At 47.7% G+C, this 17,956-nt stretch overlaps 1 protein-coding gene across 2 annotated transcripts in view; it reads right to left on the reverse strand.

Moving 5' to 3' along the window:
- Positions 1-1,152: 1,152 nt before the first annotated feature.
- TFCP2L1 (transcription factor CP2 like 1) overlaps positions 1,153-17,956 on the reverse strand; it is a 50,261-nt gene continuing 33,457 nt past the window's right edge. The window contains exons 8-15 of one of the 2 annotated variants that reach the window (XM_016128505.2): positions 16,118-16,209; positions 14,387-14,441; positions 14,209-14,302; positions 11,856-11,946; positions 10,801-10,904; positions 7,967-8,109; positions 4,086-4,137; positions 1,153-3,221 (exon numbers count right to left, since the gene is read on the reverse strand). In XM_016128505.2, the coding sequence (XP_015983991.2) occupies positions 3,175-3,221; positions 4,086-4,137; positions 7,967-8,109; positions 10,801-10,904; positions 11,856-11,946; positions 14,209-14,302; positions 14,387-14,441; positions 16,118-16,209 (678 nt within the window). In that variant the 3' untranslated portion in view covers positions 1,153-3,174. Of the gene's footprint in view, positions 3,222-4,085; positions 4,138-7,966; positions 8,110-10,800; positions 10,905-11,855; positions 11,965-14,208; positions 14,303-14,386; positions 14,442-16,117; positions 16,210-17,956 lie in introns of both variants that reach the window. The other variant, XM_016128504.2, reaches the window with a different exon arrangement.

A 17,956-nucleotide genomic window follows, 5' to 3' on the forward strand; every position in this document is an offset into this window, starting at 1 on the left:
AGGGAGGGAGGGAGGGAGGGAGGGAAGAAGGAAAGAAAGAAAGAAAGAAAGAAAGAAAGAAAGAAAGAAAGAAAGAAAGAAAGAAAGAAAGAAAGAGGTGAAAAGGCAAGCTTTCCAATGACAGCCCCATGTTCTTAAAAATAAAAAAGAGATCCAGTAAGAATCAGGGGATTTTAGCAAGGTGCCAAGGCAATTAACTCCATGGGGATTCCAACAGTCTATTCGACAACTGGTGCTGGGACAACTGGATAGCCACATGCAAAGAACAACATGAGACCCCTACCTCACAATATATTATGTAGGCACACCTCAGAGACACTGCGGGTTCAGTGCCAGACCACACAATAAAGCTAGTATCACAATAAAGCAAGATACTCTTTTGCTGGTGGCGAGTCTTGCCTTCAATTTGTAAAAAAGGCAACATCTATGGCATGCAATAAGGTGAAGTGCAATAAAACAAGGTCTGCCTGCACAAAAATTACTTTAAATGAATACAAGACCATTGTGAAAGCTAAACTATAAAAACTCTTAGAAGAAAACATAGGCACAAGTCTTCTTGACTTTAAATCAGGCAATATGACACCAAAAGCATAAGCCACAAAAGAAAAAATGGATAATCTTGGACATCATCAAATTAAAAACCTTTGCGCTTCAAAGGACATCATCAAGAAAGTGAAGACAACCATAGGATGGGAGAAAATTTTTATAAATCATGTACCTGATGAAGGACCTGTATCTAGAATATACAAAGAACTCATACGACTTAATAATAAAAAGACGTCACCCGATTAAAAATGGGCAAAGGATCTGAATAGATATTTCTCCAAAGAAGATACAGAAATAGCCAATGAGTAAATGAAAAAGATGTTCAATATCATTAGCCATCAAGGACATACAAATCAAAACCACAATGAGATACCACCTCATACCCACTGGGATGTTATAATCGAAAAGACAGATAATAGCGAGTACTGGTAAAGATGTAGAGAAATTGAAAACCTTATACACTACTGATGGGAATGTAAAATGGTGCAGCTGCATTGAAAAACAGTCTGGCAGTTATTCAAAAAGTTAAACATAGAGTTACTACATGACCCAGCAATTCCATTCCTACATATATTTCCAGGAGAAATAAAAACATGTGTACACAAAACTTGTATAAATGTTTATAGCAGCATTATTCATAATAGCCAAAACATAGAAACAACTCAAATGTCCACCAAGTGATGAATGGATAAAAAAAATGTGGTATACCCATAGAATGAATTATTACCCGGCTGTAAAAATGATTAAAGTACCAACATATGTTCAACATAGATGACCTTAGAAAACATCAAGCTAAGTCAAAGAAGCTGGTCACAAAAGACCACATATTGTATGATTCCATATATATGAAATGTCCCAAATGGGTAAATCTATATAAAAAGTAAATTCATGGTTGCCTAGGACTACAGAAATTGGGGGATGGGGTGGGAAAATGGGAGAATGACTGCTAAAGAATACAGGGTTTCTTTGGTGGGTGATGAAAATGTTCTAAAACTGTGGTCATTCTGTGAATTTACTAAAAACCACTGAACTGTACACAATAAATGGGCAAACTGTATGGTATGTGAGTTATATCTCAATAAAACTGTCACCAGCTCCTCCTTCCTCCCTCAAAAGGGAAAAGGAATCAGAAGCCTGTCTTTACTCTGTAGGAACACCATCCCTGTTGTCCCAATATAATGATTAATAAGCTCATTCGCTCTCAAAAGTACCCTGGTTTGTATAATAAATCAACGTCATTACCCAATCACTATGTGTTATCAGACAGGTGGCTTCGCCCCTTGGGGCTCCAATTTCCCCATCTGTAAAACAAGGTGTCCTAGTTCTGATCATTTCTGACCCTAACACTATACTCCCCCAAAACTCCACTTTAAAAGCTGTAACTCCTTGCTCAGTTGGTCATAGGGTTAACCACGTTGAAGCCCTGGGCCAGTACAGATCACTGGGTCCCGGGAAACAGAGGCAATACAAAGAGTAATTCCTCGGTCTACCGGCTACTGATATTCAAATTTCCTCATAGTTAGGCCACTAAGAAAGGTGGTCCAATCATGACAATGCAGGCAAAATGCTCTATCCATATCCCTTACAAATAATAATAATAATTTTTTTAAAAGATAAATATTTAAAGGGCGAGGGGGAGCGCTCACAGAAAATACAATGTCCCTAGGAAACCTGGCAGGTTTGGCAGTGGTTAACCAAGGTCTTCTCTATATGAGTTTTGGAGAGTCCATCTAAGACCGCCAGGTATCATGACAGTCACAATCATCTGATCACATAATGGAATGCTCATTTCCTAGTCTTCTTTATCCATGATTTTTAAGAAATAAAATTATACCAAATGATCTCAAGAGGAATCATTTTGTTTTCATCCCTCTTATACTCATAAGGATGTACCTAAAAACAGTCTTTCTAGTCCCCCACCCCCACCCCCCACCACCAAGGGCCTCAGAACAGGTCTGTGCGGCAGGTCCTGCTCGCAGTGTGGTGTCCACCACACCAGTGCGGAGAGATGAGTCCATCTCTGGGCTCTGCAGTAGCAGGTCCTTAGAAAAAAGGTCAAGGTGAAAGAAGAAGAAGGCACAGCATGTTCCACTCCCATCAGTCCATCCAAGGACAGGACAGACGGATGCTCACCTGCGGAGTCACTGGGCAGGGAAACCAACACGACGGAGGCAAACGGCCCCCATCTGGGCAGCGTCTTGGTCAAAGAGCCTCAGTTACCAGAGAAGGCGAGGGTTCGGGGTGAGGCAGAGCTTTGTCTGAAGGTAGGAGAGTGGTCAGAAGGAATCAATACAAGGGGCACCAAGATACCTAGTGAACTAGCTTCCAATTAAGGGAGGAAGGGGTTCCAGAGAAGATGCCCCACTGTTTGCCTCTTTTGAATAACAGAGCTGGGGAAAAGACCAAGAAACTGTTCAAAAGCTGGAGGCCAAGTGGAAAGGACAGAGGAGCCATTGGCTTTCTCCATGTCAGAGACTCTGCATCTGCAGGTTCCTGCCGGTTGCTGCTCTGTGGCTTTCATAGACCAAGCAAGGTCACTCGTAGCCACAGGAGGCTACAGCTTACAGTGGTGCAATTTCTACATCCAAGGGGCTGGGAAGAGGAGGCAGCTGCCTGCTGTACTTCTGCTCAGAGGCCACATTTCAGGATGATGTGGTAGCCATCACTGCTCTCAGCTGCAAGAGAGAAACATTGGGCATTTTCTAGGAAGAAAGGCATGGCGCCACAACATTTGGGAGTCACGGAAGGCATAGCGATAGGGTACCACGGAAGTCCTGCCATGAATACTGGCGGAGACCACCAAAATAAGGCTGCACAGAGCAAAGTGTGCTGACAAAAGCAGAGATTGTGTCTGCCTCACTGAGTTTCCTTCTAACAACAGGATGTATGATGCATTTGAGTTTTACTAAAATGCTTTTTCCACCACAGCTATAGGCCCAAGGACCAAAGGACCAATGTCCAAGGAGGCTCTGTACAAACTGTGGTTCTCAGGGTGTCACGGGCCCCAGGCCCCATCACAGTGCAGGGTCTATGACCCAGTCAAGGGGTTTTCATTCAACAGACCTCATATACTCACCTGCTCCGGCCCTAAGGAAGGTCACAGCTGGTCTTTCCTTTCTCCTGGCCCATGTGTTCTTTCTCAGACTCCTCCTTCGGAAGGACCCTTCACATCCCACCCCTCCATCCTGGATCCCCACCCACTCGGCCTGCAGACTCAGCTGCTGTACTCCATGCCTGCTCTTCCTGGAGACCCACATTTTAGTAAAACTCAAATGCATCGTACATCTACTTGGCACTGAGTTCATTGAGAGCACAGTATCTGGCCGCCAAGATTTCCCTTTTAGAAGTGACTTTGAGGCCAATCTCACTAATTCTCACATTCTAGGATTAGGTTTCACAGGAAGTTTGTGTTTCTCTTTGTCAGAGGACATTCCCAGGTAACATTCTCTCGAGGGGACACTATGCAGTCAGGCCCTACTCCCCACACTGCACTGCAGCCAACATACTTCAATTAAACAAGAAAGGGGGGGGGGCCTTACCTTTTAAGGTACTGAGGATAAAACAGGATTCATCTTGGAAATTCTGCACCATCTGAAAGGCAAAAGAGAGGCCATGTCCCTTCAACAGTGAGTTCATAATACGAAAAGGATAAGTGATAAGAAGCCCAGTCACTCACAGCCATCAGAAATGACAATCACCTTGTTTACCTTCACCATGTTTACCTTCACGTGATATAAAACAAATGTATATCATAACAATTTTAAGTAACAAAAAATTGAACATGAAAGATGAAAAGCCTGGAAAGTAATTAACATTTAATATGAGACTAAATTTTTGTTTGCTTTTGCTTCGCTTTTTCCTAGTTACTGGGTCTTCCAGTCCCTGTAACAGACACATTACAAGGAGCATGTACGGTAGCAACAGGTAAAAGACTAAAGTGCTTTTAAAAACCTAGGTCATTAGTAGACTCTGCTTATCAGAGTTTTAGGAGGACCAAATGTAAACAGAGTGCCATTCTCTGCATCTACAAACATGGCAGGAATCAAACGAGTACTCACCAGCCACCTCTCTGGGGTCCCCATTTTGATTAACTACCCAGTTACCTTGGACAAGTCAACCCTTTTTCTTCCTGTCTCCATGCCCTATCTGTAAAAAGGGACTGTTTCGATGATAAAAAACATAACCAGGGTGTAGAGTGACGAGAGCCGACATGACTACCAGTGGGGTGTGAATCTGTAAAACCGCTCTACAGGACTGTCCATGGGACCTGTGACCGTGGCCATGCACAGGCCTCCCGTAGGCAGACGCCCTAGTTAAATTCCTCCACGCACACACACAAAGCACACCTAGGAATGTTTAGTGCGACACCGTAAGACTGAAAATCAGAAACAGCCCCCATGTCATTCAATAGTAGAAACATGAACAAACTGTGACCTAATCACACCATGCTTTCAGCAGTGCCAGTGACCTCCAGCAGCACACCTCGACATACATGAACCTCAGAAATCTATCAGGTGGAACAAAAGAAAGTCATATAAGAATACGCCATTATTCCACTTATATGAAGTTTTAAAATAGGTAAAATTAACCAATATATTGAGGAGAAACATGGGAATGATTAATGCAAAATTCAGACCAGCAGGTAAATGGGTAGAGTGGAATATGAAATTAGCCTCTAACATAACACTGTGTTAACCTGAGTGCAGGTACTGGGTGCTTTTAATATTCTTTAAACTGTACAAATAAGTTTTGTATACTCTTTGCATATGTATGCTGTACTGCACAATATAAATGGAGAGAATAAAAATACACACACATACATAAACATATACACATCATATACCCAACACAACAGCAAAACCTCTTTCCAATTTTAAAAAATGCAACCCACATTTTATTGCCTGCTCTGGATTACTACCCCAAATCCATCCGCCTGTCAATCCCCATCCCTCCCCGCAGGGCCTAATGACGCTTGAAGTACATTTATTCTCTGTTGCTGGTCAACTCCCTCTAGGACTCTCGGCGGCCCAGCCACTTGGGCATGCAAAGCCCTAAGCAGAGCTCACTTGGGCTTAATCAGTAACTCCCTCATTTAATTCAGTGCCCTTGCACCCCAGGGGCCGCTGGTCGGGCCGCCTCCGGTGCTCCAGGCAATTAAGACCCAAAGGTTTCCAACTGATTTGGGGTTAAGAAGCAAAGAGACCGGGAATAAGAATCGCCTACTTAGCTGAGGTGGCATTTGAGTTCTGTTCTCTGCTTCACTTGCTTAACTGCCTGCTCTTGAGGGCACAGAGCAAGCAGGGGAAGAAACTTTCTTCAGGGACCCGTGAAATTGCAAGAGTTCTGTACATTCTTGGCTTTTGTCTTCACAGAAGAAATTCATTTTGAATTGCAAAGTGACAAGTTTTCCATGCCACAACAACCCATTGCTCAGGGCGGTTTAACCTTCCTGGTTATTCTAAAGTAAGTTCTTGGGTCAGGAACTCTACGCTTCATTTTCTTTATCTATGAAATGGGGGTAAAAAATAAAAATAGCTGCATTAGATTTGAACATAATGATATGGAAGGAATTCTGAACGCGTGACAAAAATATGAAGTTGCAGATAAATATACGGCTGGATCTCTGTTTTTTAAAAACCCTCTCCGCGCACACTCAGGCATACAACAGACACTTGCACAAAAATATTATTCGCCACAATCTCATCAAACGTAATATAAACTCCTCCAGAAAAGAAGAGTGGGGGAAGATGAGGGCCTTTCGCAATTTGCCTTCTGTTATTCTACACTGGTTGACTTCTTACTATGTAGATTACTTTTTAATGAAAAAGGGAAATACCACCTAGTCAACCTCTAGGATGAACTGCCCATGAATCGGAGACTCCCATTTAAGGGGCTCCAGCAACTGTAATAAAAGAGACAACGGGAGTTATCACTAATAATGACAATTAATGAAATGAACAGACCCTTAAAAACCTTACATTTTATACATTGTCGAATTCAAAGATCTCTCCATCACTTGCTCCCCAAAATAACAAGTGCCTAGCACTATCAATTACAGCACCCACTGGTTATTTAGCATCTCCTGGTACCTAACATTGCTTTCTCATTCCATTCTTCCTACAACCTGCTCAATGGGTATACTTATTCCCGTTTTGCGGATGCAGAAACTGAAACTCAAAGAAGTTAAGTAAATTGGCCCAAGGTTGCTCAGCTGCTAAGAGTCAGTTCCAGGTGGGGACACCAGTCCAATTTCAAAACCCACATTTTCTCTACTTTCCCAGCCACCACTCCTGTATCATTTCCTTTATAATCCTCTACACAGAGACTTTTGTAGTTCCCACGACTGGCGTAGGGTCTGCTGGGGGCTGAGCAGAGGGCTCAGGGTCCCAGCCCTGCTCCTATCAGGCCTGTTTTTTTTTTGAAGGCTTCATTTTAAAGGCTTCAAAGGAGAAGCCGGGTAGCCTGCTGGCTCAGAGTTTGAGCTCTGCATCTGAACCACTAGGGTTCCCACCATAGCTCCACCCCTTACTAGCTGTGTGACCTGGGGCACTTACTCATCCTCTCTGTGCCTTAGTTTCCTATCTGTGAAATGAGATCATCACAGCACTCACGTTTTGGGGAAGCCGTCAGGATTAAGTCAGTCACTATGCACGCACTTAGAACAATAGTAGGGACACAGCAAGCACCCAATATTTGCTGATGCTCCTTGCTATTATTAAGAGGAGAAGTCCAGGACAGAACAAGCTTAAAAGCCTCTGTTCTATGATGTGCAGGAATGCCTAAATATGTCAACATACCTGTTTAGTAACCCCTCTCCTTAGCCACGAGTAGGGTCAGATCACTCAAGGGCAGTTCCCGCAGGGACCTGGCTCAATACCTGTGCCCTCTGCCAGCAGTCACTTGTGCCCTGCACAGGTCTAGGTGGCCAGTGACGGGCCCGGGAAGGCTGTGGCACCTTCACCATTCGGCAGAGACCTCTCTGTTCTCCCCAGGGAGCCACGTCTTCTCCATCGCCCAACGCCCAGTCCATTTCACTCCTCACTGGGGCCTGCTGCCTGCCTTGGGTGAGCACCCTTCTCCTGACTTCTTGCAGCCCTCACTGTAAGCATCTGAGTGCAGAGGTGCAGTTTGTGCTTCTGGTTCCTACAAGCACCTGACCGAGCACGGGTTACACAGTGGATGGATACTCGCTTGATAGCTATTCAGAGGCCAGCTGTGGCCTCAGCACTCTCTACCTCATGGCACTCCTCAGAGTGACACAGCCCCGAGGGCAGATGGCATGTGAATAAAACCTGTTCGCCATCTTTGGGCCAAAGTCCTCTCCAAACCTCCAACAAGGCATTTCTGGTGCAGGTTCTGCTGCTTCTCCCAGGAGCCCAAATCCCTAGCTCGCCAGGGCAGGTCAGGCAGCCGTACTCACCTCATTGCTGACCAGCACGTGGATGCCCGTGGGCCCCTGCCGGTACACCCGGTGGATGTGCTGCGGGGAGATGCTGTACAGGCTGGCGATCTTCTCAATCAGCTCCAAGGCAGTCAGCTCTTCCAGGAAGAGGGCATGGTACACTGGGAGAGGAACAGGTCCTTCTATAGAACAAGCGCCTGCTTTTCAAGGAGTCTACCTATCCTCTACCCCCAACCCCATCCCAAGAAATCAGTGACTTGCTCATAAGGATGTTCATGCCCAAACTGATACCTTGGGATCTGGCTGTAACAGGCAAAGTCTAGAAGTCTCATGGCCTCTGTGCAGCCCATCGACAAGTGAAAAGATGCCAGGCTGTGGTTTCCCGGCCCCCCACCCTGTTTCAGTCTCTCTTGGGGGACTTATGTAAAACATAGAATTCCTTGATCCACCCCAGACCCAACGACACCCATTTAGGGGTGGCAGCTGAAGGTAGAAGGGCTAGCAGAGATCTGTATTTCTAACAAGCTTCCAGTGCGTCTGACGTGTAGACACACGTGTACCTCACTGTGGGAGGGAGGAGGAAATCCTGCGTCCCCTTTCCTTTCTCTCCACTATTTAAAGGAATTACTGGATGGCTTCAGGTGGCAAAGAGTGAGATTTTAAGATAATTGCTACATGACAGCAGAAGAGAGAGGGTCTCGTCCCAGCTCTTTTCCACAGCACAAATTACCGTCTGCTGGAGTACCGTGACCACAAAGGGAGATGCGGGGCATTAGGCTGTCATTAGCCTGTCAGAAGTTAACGGTGACCCTGAGGCTGGAAATGCTTCCTTGTACCAGACCCAAACCATCCAGGTAGGAGCGAACTCCATGGAGACCTGAGTGGGTTACTCAGTGTTTGGGGGCCTCAAGGTCTTCAAAACTAAAACAAGAGGCTGGATTAAACAATAGGCTCCCGAACTCTTCCTTCAACTAAGGAACACTTCGTTCAAAAAAGTTCTGATCAGAGGCCAACTTTCAAAGCATGGACATGCACATGTACACATAGACATAGACAAACACACACAGCTCCCTTTAAAGGTGGCGGCAGATGACACTGGGTTCCAGCCACATCACAGATTCATCTTCCCATGATTCAAACAGGCTGACCCGCTGTTAGATTTTGCTGAGCAAATATGGTCCCTGCGCAATGCTCCTTCCAGTACTGACACTGGGCCTCTCTCCTAAGGTTCCTCTTTATAACAGGATTCTAATTGTACTGCTTTTCCCCAACTTTTTCGAGAGTCTTTTTACTCTTCAAGCAAATTGGACTGCTAGCAAAACAAAACAAAACAAAACAAAACAAAACAAAAAACTGGAAGGATTGTAGGCTGGCACCTTTTGTTGCAACCTTTTGTCCTAGGCCTGTCCCTGTCCTAGCCGAGCACGGCCACCAAGAGTGCTTGGAGCTACCAGAGCGTGGGTTGGCCACTCCTCTGAACTCCTGTTGTACCTCCTCTCATCAGGGGCCACGTGCGGGGGAGGGGAGAGGGTGGTGGTGGGCAGTTTGGGGGAAAAAGAGGCTCTAGATCAGGCAATCCTGGGTTCAAATCCCAACTCTGCCACTCATCGTAAGCAAGACCGCAGCCAATCTCTACACCTCCTGGAACCCTGGTTGTGCGCTGCCAGCACCCACATGGCAGGGCCACCATAAATCACACAGTGTGCGTGGAACACCCGCCCTGAGCATCCCCTAGGCTGCCCTTTCCATGTATTTGGGAGACCACGGCATGTGGCCTCTGTCCTTCATAGGCGGATAGCTGAAAAGCAGGGGGAAGACCTGGACCTTCACCAGAAATGTACCGAGGCCAGACTGAGGGCTCAGAAGCCAGCTGCCAGGGTCTAGATGTTTGGATCTTAGCTCTGTCACTTACGACACTATCATCTTAGACCAGTCAATTGCATCTTAGACCAGTCAACTGTTTTGTGAAACAATATTAGCAACAGTTGCTACTATGAGAAACAAATAAGTGAATTCGTGGAAAGCCCTTAAGACGGACTTGTCCAGCATTCTTACCAAAGCGGAGGGACCTGCAAAGAAGCAAACAGGGTGTTCTCTCTGCAGACAACACACAGGGCACTGACTATGTAAGTCAAGACCAGGGTTCATCAATCTCTTGGCACTCACAGACACTCAGAATTATGGAGCTCGATATGTGTCTGCCACCTAACTGAAACGTCACATCTCTGCAGGGTAGGGTTGCTATCTTCATTTCACATACATGGAAGCTGATGCATAGGCCCTAGTACCCTGTCCAAGGCCACTGGGCCACTAGGTGGCATGACCAGCACTGGTATTTAAGGACGGCTGACCTCAAAACTTGTGTCCTCTCATTCATCAAACTGCCAACCCAAGTCACACGTCTCTGAGGTGTTTCGAGATCCTTTAGCTGCACTCTTTAGGCTTTGTGCAGCAAACAAACCAAATGGCAAAGGCTCAACCGGCAAGGGAAAAATCACAGGAGACAGTGCTCTCAGGGGTACAAATATCGAGTGCCACTTGTTACCCTCCTGGGAGCCAGAAGGCGCAATTCCCAGTTCTACCACAAGCACCTCGATGGCTTTGGGGGACACACCCCCTTTGTGGGCTCGTTTTCCAGGTATGAAATAAGTCAACTGGATGAGATATCCCAGAAGATGCCTTCCGCCCTAAACGTTTCAATCCTAGGATGAAGTTTAACAAAACTTATCCTGCAAAAAACCAGAGTGAGGCAGAATGTGGAAAATGTCCTCAGTGAGAAGACCTGGGCTGTTTCTTCCGTTCCTCTGCTGCCCTGTAACCAGCTCTGGTGGAAAGGGCCCCACACAACTCACCACACAGGCTGCTGTCTCCACTGCCATCCCGCTTCTGCTGTAGGGGTACTTGGTTCTGCTCTAGCTCCTGACAGACATAAATGGTCATCTTCGGCCTCACATTCCTGGCAAGAGAGGAAATTAATAGCAGATATGGGGGACCAAGCTCTGTTGTCCCAGAATGTTCCAGAACACAGGGTAGACACAGTGCTGGGAAGGACTCAGGGGAAAGAAAGAAGGCTGTGGGCATGCAGAATGCCTTTCGTGGTGGAGGCAGGAGCAGAATCCCTGCCAGGGTTAGAAGGGGCTCTGCCCAGAATGCGAATCTCAAGATATGAGGCATTTTCGTGATGGCTTACTCTGTATCAGGAACCAGTATCAGAACTTTACATGAATAACTTGTAAATAACTCACGCCGCATACGAGGGAGTGAGGAACACCATCCTCATTCTATGGATTCACGGGATTAAGGGCTTTCACCCAGATGCAAAGCTCCAAAGAGGCAAATGCGGGCCTCAAACTCAGATGCTCTCTCTTACTCTAAAACCGTGCTGTCCATGTACAGTTATTATCATTTAATTCATTAGAGTTAATTTAAAACTCAGTTTGTCAGTCCATTAGCCCCAGATCAAGTGCCCCACAGTAATCGCTGGCTGGGCTACAGTACAGAACAGCACACCGCAGAGCACTCCCACCATGGCAGGAGGTTCCATCAGACACAGCACTGCTCTACGATCCTCCCTGAAACCTACTGCGTGAGGCTGAGTAGCCTAACCAGCCCACAGCTTCCCTGCGGAAGAGGCTGCTTGAAGCCCCAGACCCATGCAAGTGTCTGGCAACCTGATAGTGGCTAAAGGGCCAAGACCCAGAGGCCAAGGCTCCCATCAAAGTGAGAAGAGGGAGGGGCGTTCAGGCAGGCTATGTTACAGCTGGCTGCATCTCAGTCACACCGACTCACTGCCTGGCTACCACCAGGCCCGTGCCCCCTCACTGTGCCGCCTCCTGCACTTGTAACAGAGGAGCCCCATTACTGGTTTTCTGCCACACCCTGCCTCTAGGTGGAAACTGACACCCACCTGCCTTTGATGGCATTGAAGAGCCGGATCCCATCCGCAGGGCCACAGATCTGGACCAAATCATCACGAGACATCTTCAGCAAGTCAGCACCTGGGCAGGTAAGTGGGGCTGCCCGTTATGTGAGACACAAAGAAAAGGCACCATCCCCAAGCATTTGCAGGCCCTGCACCAGAGGTCAGGGACAAGGGACAGGGAAGAGCTAGCCTCGCCTTCAGTAGGCACCAGACACTCCATGGAGAGAGAAGCAGCAAAGAACTAAACAGTACATCACAGCCTGAGAGATTTCAGAAGCTAAAAGACTGACTTCACAAAACTCAGTACAACGGATGGGCTTTTACAGAAGCCTATGCCTGCCCGCGCCACCCTCTGTACTTTATATTGGGATATAATGTATGTGCATATCCCTTATGGGCATGTGGTTTTGATTACACGTGCACTTATCTGTTTATGGAATACACAGCTCACCAGACACAGCCATTTGAATGCACACAGACCAAGAGGCGGAAACTCTCAGAATACCTCGGACCTCCAGTGCCAGCCCCTCCCCCAGCTCTGGAAAACCACTTTCCTGACTTCTTACAGTACAGATGAGTTTTGCTTGTTTTTTGAAATTCATGTAAATGCAATTGAACAGTATGTACTCTTCTATGCCTCCAAGTTCAGTTTAAGGGTTTATTCCTATTATAAACCATTCATGCCCATTATTAGATATTATTAATTTCGTGAATATTCCACAATTTATGTATTTACTCTCAGCTGATGGGCATCAAGGGTGCTCCCAGCTTGGGGCTATTTTGAATAAGTCTCTATAAATATCCTTGAATGTGGATGTAGTCTTTTCCTCAAAGGCCAAGGAGTCCCCTAGAGCAGGGGTCCCCAACCCCCAGGCCACAGACCAGTGCTGGTCCGTAGCCTGTTAGGAACTGGGCCATATACCAGGAGGTAAGCCGCGGGCAGGCAAAGCTTCATTTGTATTTGCAGCCTCTCCCCAGCGCTAGCATCACCACCTCAGCTCCACCTCAGATCATCAGGCATTGGATTCTCATAGGAACACTGGTCCCTGGTGCCAAAAAGGTTGGGGATCACTGCACTAGAGCCTTGTGACCATGTAGACTCTCTCAAAGGTACAAGTATGAAATCAGCCTTCTGCTGAAAACTGACCAACAGCCACATGGCGTACAGCCACAATTTCCATCTCTGTTTTTCCTAGCACGGTTAATACATTATTCTGTAGATATATTCTGTAGTATATTCTGTTGGCACAATGGCTCCCTTTCCATTGGGAGTAAAACCCAAAGTTCCTCCAGTGTCCCACCAGAGCCCAATGCCTCTCTGACTTCACCTCCTCCACTGGTCCCCTCAGCCTCAGTCACCTGGGTCCTCTGCCCCGTGGCCACACCTTGCAGCCTTTGCACTTCCCATCTGTAACCCCAGTAACCACTTGGCTCACTCGCTCACCTCATTCCAGCCTTTGCTCGTGACACCTTCTCAGTAAGGCCTACCCTGACCACTCTACTCAAGACCATAGCCAGCCCTCTCCTCTCCTCCCCCGTCCAGGACAGGTCAGGTCTCCCTTCTGAGCCTGCCCATCAAACGGGTCACACTCTATTGAAGTGGGAGGTGTATGTGTCTGCACTGACTCAAAGATGCAAGCTTCTTGAGGACAGTGTTCCTGTCTGACCCTCCTCGTACCTTCTGCTCCTACCATAAAAAAACTGAGCTGAAAGATGACTGGGTGCTTTTGTCCCCACTGCCAGATGTCCTTGAGAGCTACTCTTCCAGTTTTGGTCAAATCTTTACTCCCTGTCACCCTGGATTGACTCTACTTAGCGGCAAGGTTCATCGCACAGTTTATCCTTGCACACCACAGTCTCTGGCTCAGGGCTTCTGCCTAACAGACCCATTAGTAAGGGCTTCAAAACCTTTAAAGAAGGAATAACCAGCTTTCCCTTCTCACCTGTGGCTTCGCTTCCACCTTCCAGGTCATGGCTCTGGAGACAATGTGATGAGCATCATTTCGGTAGGACAAATGCCAGGGAGGCTTGTTAAATGTGCACTGGCCTGCTTAGCTAAGGGACTGTACCCAGGCAGACAAAAGCCCGCCCCAGAAGTCTTGATAAAGATACTCAGAAGGGCCTCCCTTCAAACCACACTCGACTAGAAACTTCTAGGGGAAAGATGTCTAATCTTAGCACTTGGCCAAGGCCAGCAAGTGTAAGTGACTCATACTACTCTAAGTCCCCAAACAGAACCATGGCCCCAGGCACTGAGGGCAAGTGCTGGAAGGTGACTGACCTTGCTGAGTGTTTCCAAGGTCCCTGTGGGTTTTAAACACAACCTAGGGACACTTACCTGAGAAGCTAGCAAAGAGCCGGCAGAACTGTGAGAACCTGTTACGGTGGAGCCACTGCTGGGCATCTTGGATCGATGCTGATGGGAGCAGGTGCTGCAGGCAGAGAGAGGAGGCTTTGAAACTACAACTCAGGGTCTGCACAGCGGCAGGTCACCAGAGAACCCCGCAGACACTTACGTCACTGCTCATGGGCAGGGCCTCTGCCGAGTGGGGGTGGGCCGGCGAGCTGTTGCTGCAAAGAGAACACGGTGGTGAGGGCGAGCACCTTCTGGGGCTGGTGAAGGTCTCCTCATCGGCCCACTGCTTCTACTTCCCTCAGCTCTAAGGCTTGTTTTAAATGAGAATTTCCAGAGTCAAAGGAACAAGGGCAGGGCCACTGTCCAATCCCTCCAAATCTCTAATTAACTCTTCGGTGTGGACGGGACGGTTGATTAGCTACACTCTCCTGGCCAGCAATGACCCCTCCACGCCCTCATTCCCCCCATCCTGGCTCTGAGTTTGTTTTGGTCAGTATTCCCTCGCACTGGGAGTTCCCAGCCCAGCAGCAGCAGTTAAAGGGGCAACTGAACACTTTCCTCTGTGGCAACAGGAAAGGGCGGAGGCACCCCTCAGGGAATTACTGTGCAGTGAACAAGCACCCACACTTCGGCATCATCCACGAGAAAAACATTGTCATGGTTTTTCCCCGGGGGGATGCTCGCCCCACCAGCCTTCCTCAGGGCTCACTCATCAGGGGCACAGGCCCAGCAACTGGGTTTTTTAGTTGAGAGAAAGCTAACATTTGAAGATGACCCTCCCACATTAGACACTGGTGACTATAAAACATGAGTGTACTTTGTGCCACTGAACTATCCACTCAAAAACATTACAGTGGGAAATTTTATATTATGTATATTTAACCATAATATGAGAAAAAGATGCAGGGATGATCTTCAGACCAGTGGTCAGTAAAAACAGCTGAGCTCCATCAAGTGTCTGTGGAGCACTGGGTGTTCCACTCATGCCCCACCAACCCTGCGTGCAATTCCTACTCCCTTTATGGTGGGGAGACTGAGGCTAACAGTGGTCAACAAACTTACTCCCAAAAGGTGTAGATCTAACGCTGGGTGTGCCTGAATCTAAATATGACCTCTTCTGTCTCCTATTCCCCCCACGTACACTCACACCCACACCCACGCCCACACACACAGGACTTTTCTCACCTTGTAAATCAAGTGCATGTCCTGCTTTCCCATGAGTAAAGTTCTCTGCCAGCCAAGCGTGGGCTTTGAGGAACCCGCACACTCAGCTGTTGAACCGCCTGGCATTGTCCCTGACTCCCCCATCCCCCAGGAGCAGAACGTGCAGTGATGCCAAGGGCCCGGTGCCACACAGCCTGGAACGGGATGGACGGCTCTCTACCAGCCCCTGCACTCCTATTACCTTGGAGTCAGCACAGCCTGTGATGACCAGCAGTGAGGCCACTTCTGTGTTAGAAGCCAGGGAAGATCCTAAGCTGACCCACACCACCCAGTGAATGTGCACGAGAGCTGCGGAAAGATCCAAGAAGGCCCTGGCAACTACTGCAGCCACCCAAACATCCACCTCCTAAGGCCGTACCTGTCTCGGAGGCAGGTCATTCTGCCTGGCAGCCTGATACCCCTCAGGCCAGCCCTACCTTTACTAGAGGGAGAAGGGAAGGGTAGGCTCTGGGCTGCTGCCCTAGCCGACAACATTTATAAGTGAATTTAGGTACAAAAAGCTGTACAAAAGCTAAAAATGGTTATAAATGCAACACCAGTTAGCCACCCTGAAACTCAAATCGATGCCAGGGTACAAATGGAGAAAACACACAGAGAGGAAGACCAGGAAAGGAACCTGCACCTATCATCATTCCAAGGAGTCCAAAAGGAGAGAGATGACACATACCCTTCTCCTAGGCCGAAGCTGTTCGGAGAGCCATTGTAGCTCGGGGACGGAGCGCTGTTCACCTGGTAGGCCATGTCGGGCCATGGAGAGCACTGCGGAAAGAGAGCGAAGGACAGTGGTAGCTTAAGGGCTGTGACACTCAGGAGGAGCTGGATCTGCTGAGGTCCTGACCCCGGGTGCCTCAAGCCTTCCCGAGCAAACATCCACTGAAGCCGATGTGTGAAACCACCAATCCTTCAACACCCAACCTACATTTACCCACTGTCTGCCTGATCCAGGATGTGTGGGTTACTAGGGCCACACTGAAGAATCAAATATAGCAGTGGAGACTCAGGAGGTCATACTCGGTACAAGCAAAGCATGACATGTGTCTCTGTGAGCCTCCTAGTAGTCAAACCGAAGAGTAAAACATCGTCGGTGACATGATTCTTAGGCCCATAAGAGAGAGAAAAACAAAACAGGCCAGTCGCTCACAAATAAATTTTCCTGTTGCAGACAAAAGAGTGTGAACGCATGAAACAGGGAGCACGGACAACTTCCAAACAAAAAATCATCAGTGAAGTCGGCATTAAAACTCGCGTTATTTGAAAACAGAATCTGCTGACATCTTGCTAGGAGCTGAGGGAGACGCAGAAACACGAAGATGTGATCCTCGACCTCAAGGAACTGCTTTTGCAGGAGCCAAAATCGAACACGAGTGAGAGTGTCCCAAATAAAGCAAAGGCATACAGGTTTGGCCTGTTGGAGGAAGCCAGTGAACAAAGTATTCATTTCCTCCCTTCTTTGTGATGACACGTCCTTGGAGAGGGCTAATTTGAAACATTCCTAAAGATTTACTGTCACCCACCAAACCACAGGGTTGGTAAATATTTACCTGTGGCATGAGCATGGACTGGAATTTGGCAGTGTAAATCCTGGAGGAGGAAAGCTGATGAGCTGATACAAGGGGAGCCGTCACTTCCCAAGGTCATGGACCAGGTGGGGATTTCAACCAACCATACCACACTGTGGCAAGGACTTGGATGGCTGTTGCATGAAGCAGACATACCTCTCCACCACCGAGGAAATCGCAGGAGAGTCAGGGGCGGAGAGGCTGAGGCTCAGCTAGGAAGGGGAATGGGAGCATGGAGGGCAAGGCGGAGGCGTCACCAGCACAGGCAGGAACTAGTCCTGGAAAAAATTCACTGGTCTGAGCTCGAAGCCACACGGTCTGGTGCTGGCACTGCTTTGCTGCTAAAGTGGGGGTGGGGGCAGCATTCTTCGCACATTATGGCTCTCTGCCCACTATTATCTTCAGATAAAACTCCAGTATACATTTGTCTGTGCTACAAAATTAGCTTCTATACTGTCTTGTTGCAAATACTCTTCAGGATATGGCTTATTACATACGCACGCACGCACACACAGCTCATGAGCCAGAACCAGGCCACTGACCTCTTACGACACTCTGTGCCTGGGCCTTACCCTTATCACAGCCTGAACTCTGCCATGTACACTTCTCGGCCTTATGCCTCTGTGAAGGGCCTTCTGGGCAAGTCAAGTCATCCAGTGACCAAAATCAACACCTAAGAGCTGGCCTGACTGCAGAACGCAGCAGGAAATAGTTGTTTAAAATAAATAAATAAATAAAAACACATAGCCAGGTAAAAGAGGCAGCACCAGCGGAGACCTGTGACAGGAGGAAAAACGGCCTATGATAACGAGCATCTCAGAAGTACCCTGGACACTAGGATGGTTGGAGCAGGCGGGTGTTGGCATCTGGGTTAATAGAAAAAGCATTACAATATATCTCCAAACAACAAAATAGCAAGTGCTCACATCCTCTGACCCGGAGGTCCC

This window comes from Rousettus aegyptiacus, unplaced genomic scaffold (genome assembly GCF_014176215.1).
Source record: "Rousettus aegyptiacus isolate mRouAeg1 unplaced genomic scaffold, mRouAeg1.p scaffold_m13_p_2, whole genome shotgun sequence".
NCBI classification, from domain to species: domain Eukaryota; kingdom Metazoa; phylum Chordata; class Mammalia; order Chiroptera; family Pteropodidae; genus Rousettus; species Rousettus aegyptiacus.